General features: G+C 50.3%; 1 protein-coding gene across 1 annotated transcript in view; it reads left to right on the forward strand.

The window, feature by feature from the left end:
• Positions 1 to 977: 977 nt before the first annotated feature.
• The window catches only part of SLIT1 (slit guidance ligand 1), a 160,323-nt gene continuing 148,979 nt past the window's right edge, over positions 978 to 12,321 (forward strand). The window contains exon 1 of the mRNA XM_036264940.1: positions 978 to 1,451. Coding sequence (XP_036120833.1) covers positions 1,255 to 1,451 — 197 coding nt within the window. The 5' untranslated portion in view covers positions 978 to 1,254. The remainder of the gene's footprint in view (positions 1,452 to 12,321) is intronic.

The following is a 12,321-nucleotide window of genomic DNA, read 5'->3' on the forward strand; positions in this document are numbered from 1 at the left end:
CCTAGCCCCTTTCCAGTCCTGTCTGCAGTCCTTTGAAGACTGCACTGTATTCATTTTTCATCTGTTGGAAATGGAGGAACGCTGGTGTGATCAGAGGAAGATATATGTCCGATTTCCAAACCCCACCGATACCCTGCTCCCTACCACCTGGGAAGCCAGCATAGCCCAATGGGCAGAAATAACATCTCCATGCTGTGCACTGTCCACATCAAGGCCGTTCTCATGCTGGGTGCAGCTAGCCGTGGTTCCCCTTGGAGAAGCCGGGCTGCTGCCATCTTGGCGGAGAAGGTAAATGCATTGACAGAGGGGAGGAGACTGTCCTTGGCCGAGGGCTTTTGTGCGGACTCTGCCCTCAAGGCCTCACTCTGAGTAAGGTAGGTGGCTTGGATATAGCCACCTGGGGCGCAGGACTCCTTTCCTCGGGAATCGACAAAGCAAGTGAAAGTTCCATTGGGCCTGGGAGCAGTTTCTGCCGTCGAGGAAAGCTTGTCTGTGGCCCAGGAGAAGGGGTCCAGGAGGCAAAATAAGATCCTCCTCCGGCTCTGGACCAGCCACTGAGCCTGCGGGTGTCGGGTGCTCGCGTGTAAGTGTGCTCATCCTCGCGTGTGTGTGTCTGTGTGTGTGTGTGTGCGCGCGCGCGGCGGTGAAGGTCGCGACCCGCAGGCCGAACCGCGAGCCACCCCTCCCCGCGGCTCCCTGCCCGCCCGCGGCTCCCTGCCCGCCCGCGGCGCCTAGTGGGTTCCACCTTTGAAACCGTAGCCGCTGGCCGCCGCCGCGGAGCGGTCGTCGGGAGGTGGGAGGCGGGGACGGGAAGGGGGCTGGGGGGAGGCGGGGAGGAGTCTGGCCCTGGATGTGTGCTTTTCGATTGATGGATGACTGCCGGGTGGGAGCGAGCGTGCGGGTGTGAGAGTGTGTGGCTGTGCGCGTGTGTGCGCGCGGGGTGCGTGAGCGCGCGGGGCCTGCCCATTTTCCTCCTCTCAGCAGTCTGTCGGGAGCTGGAGGAGGGAAGGAGACGCAGCCAGCGAGAAACCGGAGCGGAGCCGAGCGCCCTCCGCCTCGGGCGCCCTCCCTCTGTCCGCGACAGGCGCCGTCGCTCGTAGGAGCAAGGTGCCTCCCGGCCCGCGAAGGCGCAGCGCTCCAGCCAGCGGGCTCTTCGGTGGCTCTGCCCCGGGACAGCACCTGGAGGCCGCCCCGGACGGGGATGGTCAGCGGCTGCAGTCGTCTGGCTCGCCAGAGGGACGCGGTGAGGGCACCATGGCGCTGATGCTCCGGAGGGGCTCCGCGGCGGGGCTTGTCCGTCCCGAGCTCTGGCTGCTGCTGTGGGCAGCCGCGTGGCCCCTGGGTGCCACGGCGTGCCCCGCCCTCTGCACCTGCACCGGCACCACGGTGGATTGTCACGGCACGGGGCTGCAGGCTATCCCCAAGAACATCCCACGGAACACCGAGCGCCTGTGAGTATTGCCCCCATCCGTAGCCCGCAGGGAGCCCCGAGGTTGCCCTCCCACTCAGACGCAAATCAGGGTTGGGTGTAGGGGCAGGACTGTTGAGGCCGGGCTCCGCAGCCAGTAGACGAGTCAGTGCCTGCCAGGGCCCTTCTCCAGTCAGGAGCCAGGAGCCAGGAGCCAGGAGCCAGGAGCCAGGAGCCAGGAGCCAGGAGCCAGGAGCCAGGAGCCAGGAGCCAGGAGCGCCACTGTTTTTCTTTCCCGGGATTCAAAGGGCTCTCCGCGGGGCTGTCAGCTCTCATCCTCACACCTGCACCCTGCGCTGGCCACTGGAGAGCCTTCCCCACTGCGCCAGCACTTTATTCCTCCAGGGTGCCTGCGCATTGGTGCCAGAAAGCCCTCCTGGCACCCAGGAGGGAAGCTCCTCATGCTCGCCAGGAACCATGTCTCCTTTTGGGCACGTGGGGCTCGGGCTCTGTTCTGAGTGGGGTGTGTGGATGTGGGCTGTGAGGGCCTGCAGACTGGTGATGGCAGCAAGATGGGATGGAGTTGAAGTTTCTGATTTTTCCCTTCCTCCCCATTGTTTGCCCCAGAGCCTTAAGAATTCTTCCCTTGCAGGTGTTGGGCATTGGTCCCCCACCTCACATCCAGTCATCCCCAACCCTGGCAGACAATGGGACCTGAGGGATTTGGGTTGGGGGCTGACGGTATGTTATGGTCAGCACCCAGAGAGGGGTAGGTGTGACCTGGACCAAGAGCCCCATGAATATTGCTGAGAGGTGAGGAGCTTGGAGTGGGAGACACAAGGTTAAAGGCATTGACCATGACAAGCCACCAAAACACCATTTCTCTTGCCATCTCTCTCACTTCTGAATTCTTGAGGAAACTCAGCCCTTTCTAGACCTGCTGAGATTTGCAGGGTGTGTGTGTATGTGCGCGTGTGGATGGTTAGCATGTGTGTGTGTTTACAGACCTATATAATTTGTTTACCCAGATTCCCTGCAGAATGTGTGTCTGTGTGAATTCCTAGTGTAGTGGTGTCACCTCAGTGTGAGAGTTCCTGCCCATGGCCGTGTGTGTAGATTTTGGTCACATGTAGGGCATTTGTGCTGCTTGCAGAGGTGATGGCCTCGGGAGATTTTTGAACTGGACTTTGGAGACAGCTGCCGGCTCCTTTGAAACCTGCCTACTCCTTCTTCCCACACTCCTGGGCAACTGCAGTGGCTCTCAGGAAAGGCGTATAGATTTCGATAACTTTTGAGCACATTTTTTATGGCTCCCAGCTGGTCAGAGGCAGAAACCTGACCCTGGGGAGAGCTGTCTCCTGGATCAAAGTCCTCACCAAGGTCAGCAATTAGTGAGCACACTTTGCATCAGACTCTTCTTGGCTGAGTCTGAAAAATTCCCGTGGAGGTTTCAGAGAATTTGCAATCTAGATGCAATCGAGATGAGATCAATGTGTGCGTGAGGGCTTGTGTGTGGGTCTAGGGAAAGATGCTGGCCGGGGAGAGGTTGGACCAAACCGTTTGCTTGGGGCACTGTGCATTGTCTTGTGTGGCCAGGAGAGGGACTGAGGGTCAGAAATCTGTGCAGAGGACTCCTGAGGCTGCAAGGTCACCCTCTACACCTATTTTCTCTGGACCTACTCTCTGTTCCTTGGCCATGTCCACGAGGCATTTCTCTTGCAGCTGGTACCCTGGTAGCAGCCTAGGTCCGAGACACATTAGCCCTTCTTCGCTTTTGAATCTGAATCTTGAAGTCATTTAATTCCTTGTTCTCTCTTCATCTTTAGTTTTGAAGAGAGTGTCTTTTTTGACTTTCATGAACTCTTGAGCTTGTTTGTGATTAAAAGAGATGTTGAATTTCTTAGTGTAGAGGAAAGAGTCAGGGGTCTGACTGCCTAGGTTGGAGCCCCGGCTTAGTCAGTTGCTATGTGACCTTGCGTAAGTTACTTAACTTCTCTGAGCTTTAGTTGCTTTCCATCAGGAAAATGGAACGGCTGATACATAAGGTCTCTGGTTCTTGTGAGGACTGAAGGTAATGTGTGGGAAGTGCCTGCTACATTAGGATGCTTGCTCAGTGAGAGCCATTGTTATGGTAGGATCAGAAGAGTCTCCTAATTCAGCAAACGTCTCCAGAGCCAGGAACTGCCCTGGGTGCTGAAGCTCCAAGAGGGAGCGAGCAACTCTGCCCTCGGGACCCGGCAGGGGACACCTAACTGTAAGCTTTTGGGAGAGGACCAGGTGCACAGTGTGATGGGCTGTTGGCAGTAGCACTGGGGTGAGAAGCCCTTTCTGGGGTAAAGGGACTTCTCAGAGGATAGGCGCTTTGGGACCCGCAGTGGTTGGGTTGGATTTTGTCAAGCAAAGAGGGCAGGCAGCCAGATAGAGGAAACACATGAGCAAAAGGTCTATAGGTGTGTGTGTGCGTGCGCACACGCGCACGCGCCTGGCCTGCTGGGCAAATGGACCAGCTTTACCCTGGGGCTGAAACATGCTGTGTCCAGTGGGATGTAATGAGATGATTGTTGGGAAGAGTCAGAAAGGATTTCTCTATCTGGATTTTTCCTTTGGGAACCTCAGGGGTGGAATGCAGTGGTGAGTTATTTTAGTGAGGTCGGATCTTTGCTGTGCAAACTTCTCAGGTTGGGAAAGTGTGTAGAAAGCAGAGGGAGCCTGCCTTTTAAGCAAGCAGACTGCAAAAGAGCCATATGAGGAGGGAAAGAACGTCCTAAGAAGAGGCCTTGGGGAGAGCCTAGGTGGACTCAAAATAACTGTGATAAATGCCCTCTTTAATCAATATGAATGTCGTGCAGTATCAGAGCCTGAACCAGCAGCTTCTTCTGAAGCCGGGAATTTTTTTGTTGTTGTTGTTAATCCTCACTGGAAGATATTTTTCCATGGACTTTTTTTAGATTGACTGGAAGGAAGGGAGGGAGGGAGAGAGAGAAAAACATTGATGTGAAAGAGACATATTGATTGGTTGCCTCCTATACAACCCTGACCGGGGCTGGGGATTGAATCTGCAATCCAGGTATGTGCCCCTGACTATAACCGAATCTTGCACCCTTGGGTCCACGGGCCAACACTCTAAATGCTGAGCCAAACTGGCCAGGGTGGGCTGGGACATTTTTATAGACTACAGCTGTGCATTTGCCTTTTGTCTTCTGGGCAATTTCTACAACAGCTCACGAGGCCTGGCAACTTTATGATCTTATAGTTCATAACTCAGGGTCCAGGCCTGTGCAGGCAGGCCCCAGAGCTGCTGAAGACATTGCTTGAGCCAGAGGGGCTGTGGGGCTGGTAGGCTGGAAGGAGAAGAGGTGCTGAATAATTCACTGCTGTGGAACAATTAAAATACCAAATGAATTTTGGGCGTGTGCTGGAGGAGGCCTGAGCGCTTGTCTCTTTGCAGAGGGTCCCAGCCATGGCCACTATGAATTGTTTTTTGTTGTTGTTGTTGTTCCATTTAAAGACCCTGATTTTTAGTTGGATTTTTTTTATTTTCAGTTGGATTTTTTTTTTTTTTTAAATCTTTTGCACTAGAATGTTCAGGAGAGTATGATAAGAGTATGTGTGGACACTACTTCTTTCCACCACGGGCAATTGTGTTTTCGGCTTGCCACAGATCCCCTTTATGGGTGCAGGGTGCAGAGAGGGGTGAAGCCCGAGGATGGAGAGGTGGGGAAGGGCCCTGGACTTGCTTGCTGGCTTCCGTTTTCCCCAGGCCCGGCACATTCTGCTGCTTGTCAGGCTATGGGGACCCATTCTCCTGCCTTTTTTGGTACGTCCCTTTGCCTCCTGGCCAGTTTGTCCACTGACCTAGCTCCCTGCCTGCTATAGAGACCTGGGGGTCCCATCCTTCTCCGAGCTCCACCCCTGAGTCTGGAAGCCCCATTCAACAGAGCTGGGTGATCATGCCCGAAAGAGACTGCCCAGGATGCCCCCAGGCTGATTGTCTGGGAGCCTCTTTGGAATTCCAAATAATGATAGGACAGTGGCTGCGATGAGAGGTCAAGGGGCCAGACTGACACTATGTCCATCACTGGGGCTTGGCCAGCCTGGGCTCTCTGAGCAGGACTCTGTGGTCTCCTGCAGTGGAGACCCATGCTGTGCAGGGAGACTTGCTTCTGGTGGGACTCACATCTCCAGTAGCAGGTGCTTGGGCTTGTTGCTGGGCTCTCAGTAACTGGTGGTAGGGCCCCAGGGCTGTCCTCCATTCTCTCTGAGACCCAGTTCCTATCTGTAAAAGGGGGTGTTGACAGCTTTGCAGGTTGGGAGTGAGGATTAAGTGAGTGACTGCCGTGGAGAGGGCCTGGCGGCATGCCATGGCTGGTGTTCCACCATCCCTCAGCCTCTGGGGTGACACCTACTACCTCACAGGGCTTCGTCAGGATTCACTCATGCGATGTGGGTGAAAATGCTCTGATTTAATTAAGTGATAATGCTATTTTTTATTATTCGAGAAGCTCAAGCTAAGGTTTGAGGGTTCAGCTGGGGCAGGAGAGAGCTTGGGAGGTAAGCATTTGGGTGTCGGCTGTGCTGTAGGCTGCTCCCCTGGATCCTGGCTGCTCAGAGTGCGCCTTCTGGCCGTTCCCTGGGATTTGGAGACCAATCAGGGCAGTTTTGTGCAGGGACTGCAGGGTGGAGCCAGCCTGCTTGGTTCTTAGCCTCTCTCTGCCATTTAGCCGCTGGGGGACCGTGGGCAAGTAATGGGGTTTAATTCATTCATTCAACAGATAGCTATCTATTGAATGTCTGCAGTGGCTGAGTGAATAGTGCCAGACAGAAACCCAAACTGCCCCTTACCCCTGCCGAGTTTTAGTCCAGCAGGGGAGATGGAATTGAACAAGACAATATGAGAATAAGTGCGTAACTGAAAACTGCAGGAAGTGCTCTGGAGGAGAGTGACTTCCCAGACCCCCACCTCCTTGCCCACAGCGTGGGGACGATGATGGGACCTGCTTCAAAGGGTGGCCGCGAGGGGATTAGATGTGGTGATGCTGGGAGAAGCACTTTGCACCGGGCCTGGCACACAGCAAGTGTCCAATAAACGGTATTATTATTGTTATTAAGGTGACAGAATTGCAGGGACGTGAAAGGAAATTGGGCACCTCCTCAATGCTGGATCCCAGCATGGTCCTGCTCCCGTCCGTCTGGCCCTCAGCAGGCAGCCACCAGCGCTGGGAACGTTGGGGCGCCCGAGCCGGCCCGGAGACGGGGATGCCCCCTCTCGGAAGCAGGGGGCTGGCGGAGTGGCCCAGGCTGCCTGAGGCTGCCTGCAGGGGCGGCCGCGCTCTTCTCGGGCTGGGCGAGGGCCGTCGGGACAGGCAGCGCCTGCGTTCTGGGGAGCAGACGGGAGCGGGGCCGAGTGGCGGCCTCCAGTTCTGTGCCGGCATTAGCAGCTCGGCAGGGCTCTGGCTTAATGGGATTTTCTTCCCAAATGCTGTAATTATCGCCATACAAATACTTATTACCCAGAGCAGATGACGGCCGGGCTTTGGGCAGTCGCCAGGGAGCTGGGCTGTGCTGGGTGGGGGTGGGGGTGGAGAATTGGCTCTTCTTTTTGACGGAGCTCCGACCCCTCTGGTTTCTGGAACCCCGCCTGTGGCGCACGAACAGCTGTTGGGCACCTGCCGTATGCAAAGTGTCTGGAGAGGCCGGGCGTGGACCCGCTCCCCGGGGAGCTTGCGGCCTGCGGGGAAAGGTCTGTCCGTGGAAGAACAAACGCGTCAGGACGTCATTGGACGGAGCCCCGTGGCGGCCCGCGCAGGCTTTGCTGCCACGTGGCCCGGTTCGAATCCTGCCGCGGTCAACCGCTACCGAAGAGGTCCTGGGAAGCCCTCTAGGGACTTGATGTCCTCCTCTGTAAAATGGGGCCGACGACAGCACTTCTCTCGTAGGGCTGTGAGTTCGAATGAGATACTACTCCACCCAAAGTGGTTAGAACAACGTCACGTAGAAAGGACTGTCATTGTTTAAAGGAGTTCTTGGATCCCTGCGGTGACCGGGGTGTGGGATTTGGAGGTTGGGCAGGACTTAGGTGTAGGGAGGTGGAGTGAGGGCGACGGAATCTGGGGGTACTCAGAAGGTGTGTGCCACATATTTGGGAAGGAGAGCGAGGAGCCGCCCCAGCTGATGCTGCGGAGTTCCGAGGGAAGAGAGGAAAGTAATGGGTGGCCCGGCCAATGGGCGGGGAAGTGTGCAGCCATCAGAGGGGATGTGTGCAGAATTTTATTAAAACTTAAAAAAAAAATCTATTTAATGATTTTAAATAAATCAACAGAGTTGTGTGAATATCACCACAATCTAATTTCAGAATATTTTCATCACCTCCAAAAGACCCTTTGTTCTCATTTTAATTTTTTATTTTGTTATAATTTCAAACTTATGGAAAAGTTGCAACAGAAGTATAAGGAACTCCTGTGTATCTATTACCCGGATTCAGTTGTTTATATTTTGCCCCATTTGCTTTATCATATATTTTACACACACACTTTCTTTCTCTTTTTTTCTAAACCATTTCAGAATAGGTTGGACACACTGTCAACTTTTTTCTCTAAATACTTCTGTATTTTCTAAAAACAATAAGGCTGTCAAAATAATAAAATTTAACATGGACAGGATACTGTTATCTATCCCTGTACACTCATAAACTAATACATGAGTTCATGTGTGGATTTCATCAGTTGTCCCCGAAATGTCTTTCATGGCTGTTTTTTCCCTCCAGTTTCAGAATTCTGTCCAGGAACAAACATGGCATTTAATTTTTGTCATGGGTGTTGGCCTCCTTTAATTTGGACTGGTTTCTCAGCCTTTATTTTTCTTGACCTTGACATTTTTGAAGAATATAGGCCAGTTATTCTGTAGAATGTCTCTCAATTTGGCTTCATCTGCCCTTTTTTCACGATTGCATTCAGGTTATGCATTTTTGGCAGGAATGCTAAATAAAGATGCTCTGCCCTTCTCAGTGGGTCATGTCAGGAGAAGACATGTGATGTCAGTTTGTCCCAATATTGGCAATTTTAGCTTTGATCACTGGGTAAGCTGAAAAGTTACTATTTACTCTTAGTTATTAATAAGTAGCTTGTGGGGCCTGGCCGGTGTGGCTCAGTGGTTGAGCGATGTCCCATGCACCAGGAGGTCACCGGTTCAATTCCCGGTCAGGGCACATGCTCCTGTTGCTGGCTTCATCCCCAGTAGGGGGTGTGCAGGAGGCAGCTGATCCATGTTTCTCTCTCCCTCTCCCCAACTCTCTAAAAATCAATAAAACATATTTTTAAAAAAACTAGTTTGTGGGGAGATACTCTGAGACTATTTAAATATCCTATTCCTCATCAAACTCCTAATCACTAATTTTAGCGCCTATTGATGAGAAATTTTTAACTCCATCATTTCTTCTCTATTAGTTAGCAAACTACTGTAGGAAAGAACTTCCCTTCTTCATCTGTCTGTCTGTCCATTAATACAGTATGGACCTGTGGATTATTATTTTGTTCTTTGGGTTAAAATGTGTTACTATCATTTTTGATTTTGATGTTCATAGTGTCCCATGTTTGGCCAGCGGGAGCCATTCCAAGCTGCTCCTGTGTCCTTTTGACAAGATCCTTTGAGCACTCACCCCAGGGGTTTGGGTGGAGAGTGACAAGTGCAAAGTGCTGCCTGAAGACGTTCTGTTGCCTGGCTTTGGGGTGTAGAATAAACGGAGGGCAAGACCAACTGGTAGTGGAGAGACCAGTTAGCTATGATGACTGTGGTCTCTGGCTTTTCTGTGACAGTAGTTTTGCTGTCATTGCTGTCTTTTATTCTTTTCTTTTTCCAATTAAAAAAAATATTTTTATCCTTACCAGAGGACATTTTTGGATTTATCTTCAGATAGAGCAGGAGGGAGAGAGCGGGGAAGAGAGAGAGAGAAACATTAATGTGAGAGAGACACATCGATTGATTGCCACCTGCACGACCCCAACCGGGGCTGGGAACAAACTGCAACCGAGGCACATGCGTTTAGCGGGAACCAAACCTGGGTCTCTCTGGTCCGCAGGCCGACGTTCTAACCCCTGAGCCAAACTGGCCAGGGCTTTTTTCCAAACTTTTTTTTTTTTTTTTATCCTCACTAGAGGACATTTTTCCATTTTTTGTTCATGTAGAGTGGGAGGGAGAGAGAGGAATAGAGAGAGAGAAACATCGATGTGAAAGAAACACATCGAGTGGCTGCCACCCGCACGACTGACCAGAGCCTGGGACAAACTGCAACCGAGGTACGTGCCCTTAGCGGGAACCGAACCCGGGTCTCTCAGGACCGCAGGCCGATGCTCTAACCGCTGAGCCAAACTGGCCAGGGCCCAATTTTTATTAATATATTTTTGTTACAGATGTCCCCCCCCCCCGTATTTTATTCTTTTACACAATTAAAAAACTTTTATTTTGAAATAATTTTAGACTTAAAGAAAAGCTGTAAAAATAGTACAGAGCCCCACACATCCTTTACCCAGCTTCCCCTAATGTCGACATCTTTTTTAACCATAGTATGATGATCAAAACTAAGGAATTAACATTGGTACAATACTTCACTAAACTATGAACTTTATTCAGATTTCACCAGTTTTTTCACTAATGTTCTTTTTCTATTCTAGGATCCAATCCTGGATTCCACATTGAATTAAAAAATTTTTTTTTATTGACTGCAGAGAGAGGAAGGAAGAGGGAGAGAGAGAAACATCGATGAGAAAGAAACATTGATCAGCTGCCTCCTGCACGCCCCCTACTGGGGATGGAGCCCAACTGAGCCACACCTGCCTGGCTCCACATTGAATTTAATAGTCATTGTTTCTTAGTCCTATTCAGTCTGTGACAGTTTCTTAGTTTTTTCTTGCTTTTCATTACCTTGATACTTTTGAGAAGTAGTGGTCAGTTACTTTGTAGAAGGTTCCTCAGTTTGGGTGTCTGGTGTTTTTTCATGATTGGATTGAGGTTATGCATTTTTAGCAAGAATGCTTCAGAGGTCAAGATGTGTCCTCCTCAGAACATCCTAATGGGGTGGATGACATCAATAGGTCTTGTTTCTGGTGATGTTAACCTGATCTCTTGGTTAAGATGGTGTCTGCCAGGTCTGGCCACTGTAATGTTACTATCTTTCTACTTGTAATTACTAAATATTTGGAGGAGATACTTTGAAACTATGTAAGATCCTTTTTTGTCCTCAAATTCTTACTAGAATTCATTAGTGGATCTTGCCTGCAACCATTATTATCTAATTTTGACTTTCTGTTCCCCTTATTCCTTCTACATTCATTAATTGGAATTCTTCTGTTGAAAGGTTACTTTGGGCTTTGAGTTTCCTGAGGGCAGGGACTGTGTCTCATGTATCTTTGTATCCCCTCACATGTTGCATAGTAAATGTTCAACAACAAAAAAAGGTGTTGGGTGAGTTCTTTTTTAAATAAACTTTTGGTAAGACATTTCATGGTTATGATCTTTGTGGTGAGCTGAATAATCGTTCCCAAAGATGTTCACGTCCTAATTCCTGGGACCTGTGAATATGTGACCCTACAGAGTAAGAGGGAAGATTTTATTAAGTTAAGGATCTTGAGATGAAGGATGATCCCGGGCACCCACGTGGGCCCAATGTAATCACAAGGGTCTTTATCAGAGGGAGGCAGACGGGTCAGAGTCAGTAGCAGGAGATGTGACCATGGGAGCAAGAGTTTGGAGTGGTGGAGAAAGGGGCCGTGAGCCAGAGAATGCCCGTGACCTCTAGAAGCTGAAAAGGCAAAGAGACAGATCCTTTCCTAGAGAAAGGAATGCAGCCCTGCGACACCTGGGCTTTAACCCAGTGAGACTGACTTCTGATCTCCAGAACTGTAAGATAAAAAATTTGTTTTGTTTTCAAATGGCCAAGGGACATATGAAAAAATGCTAAACATCACTAATCATTAGAAAGATGCAAAGTAAAACAACTATGAGGTATCAGCCATCAGAATGGCAGCCATCAACAAGTCATCAAACAAGTGATGACGAGGGTGTGGAGAAAAGGGACTCTAGTACACTGCTGGTGGGAATGCAGACTGGTGCAGCCACTATGGAAAACAATATGGTGTTTCTTCAAAAAATTAAAAATTGAACTGCCATTTGACCCAGTGATCCCACTTCTAGGAATATAGCCTAAGAAGCCTGAAACACCAATCAGAAAGAATATATGTACCCCCATGTTCATAGCAGCAGTATTTACAATTGCTAAGATCTGGAAACAGCCCAAGTGTCCATCAATAGATGAATGGATAAAAAAGCTGTGGTACATTTACACAATGGAGTACTATAAGGCTGTAAGAAAGAAAGATCTCTTATCCTTTGAGATGACCTGGATGGACCTGGAGAGTATTATCCTAAGTGAAACAAGCCAATCAGAGAAAGACAAATATCACATGATCTCACTTATTTGTGGAATATAATGAACAAAACAAGCTGATGAATAAAATAGACCCAGAAACATGCCCTTGCTGGTTAGGCTCAGGGGTTAGAGCGTCGTCCTGCAGTCCAGAGAGACCCGGGTTCAGTTCCCGCTAAGGGCACGTACCTCGGTTGCAGTTTGTCCCTGGCCCTGGTTGGGTCGTGTAGGTGGCGATCACTCGATGTGTCCCTTTCACGTCAAGGTTTCTCTCTCTCTCTCTCTTTCTCTCTCTCTCTCCCCCCCCACTCTATCTGAACAAAAAATGGAAAAATGTCCTCAGGTGAGGATAAAAAAAAAAAATAGACCCAGAAACATGTAAGTAGGGTACAGACCAACAAACCTTAGAAGAGGGGGGTGGGGGGTAGGGAAGAGATAAACCACAGAACTCATATGCATGTATGTGTAACCATGGACATAGACAACAATGCTAGGG

Source organism: Molossus molossus, unplaced genomic scaffold, assembly GCF_014108415.1.
Source record: "Molossus molossus isolate mMolMol1 unplaced genomic scaffold, mMolMol1.p scaffold_m16_p_17, whole genome shotgun sequence".
Classification (NCBI taxonomy): Eukaryota; Metazoa; Chordata; class Mammalia; order Chiroptera; family Molossidae; genus Molossus; species Molossus molossus.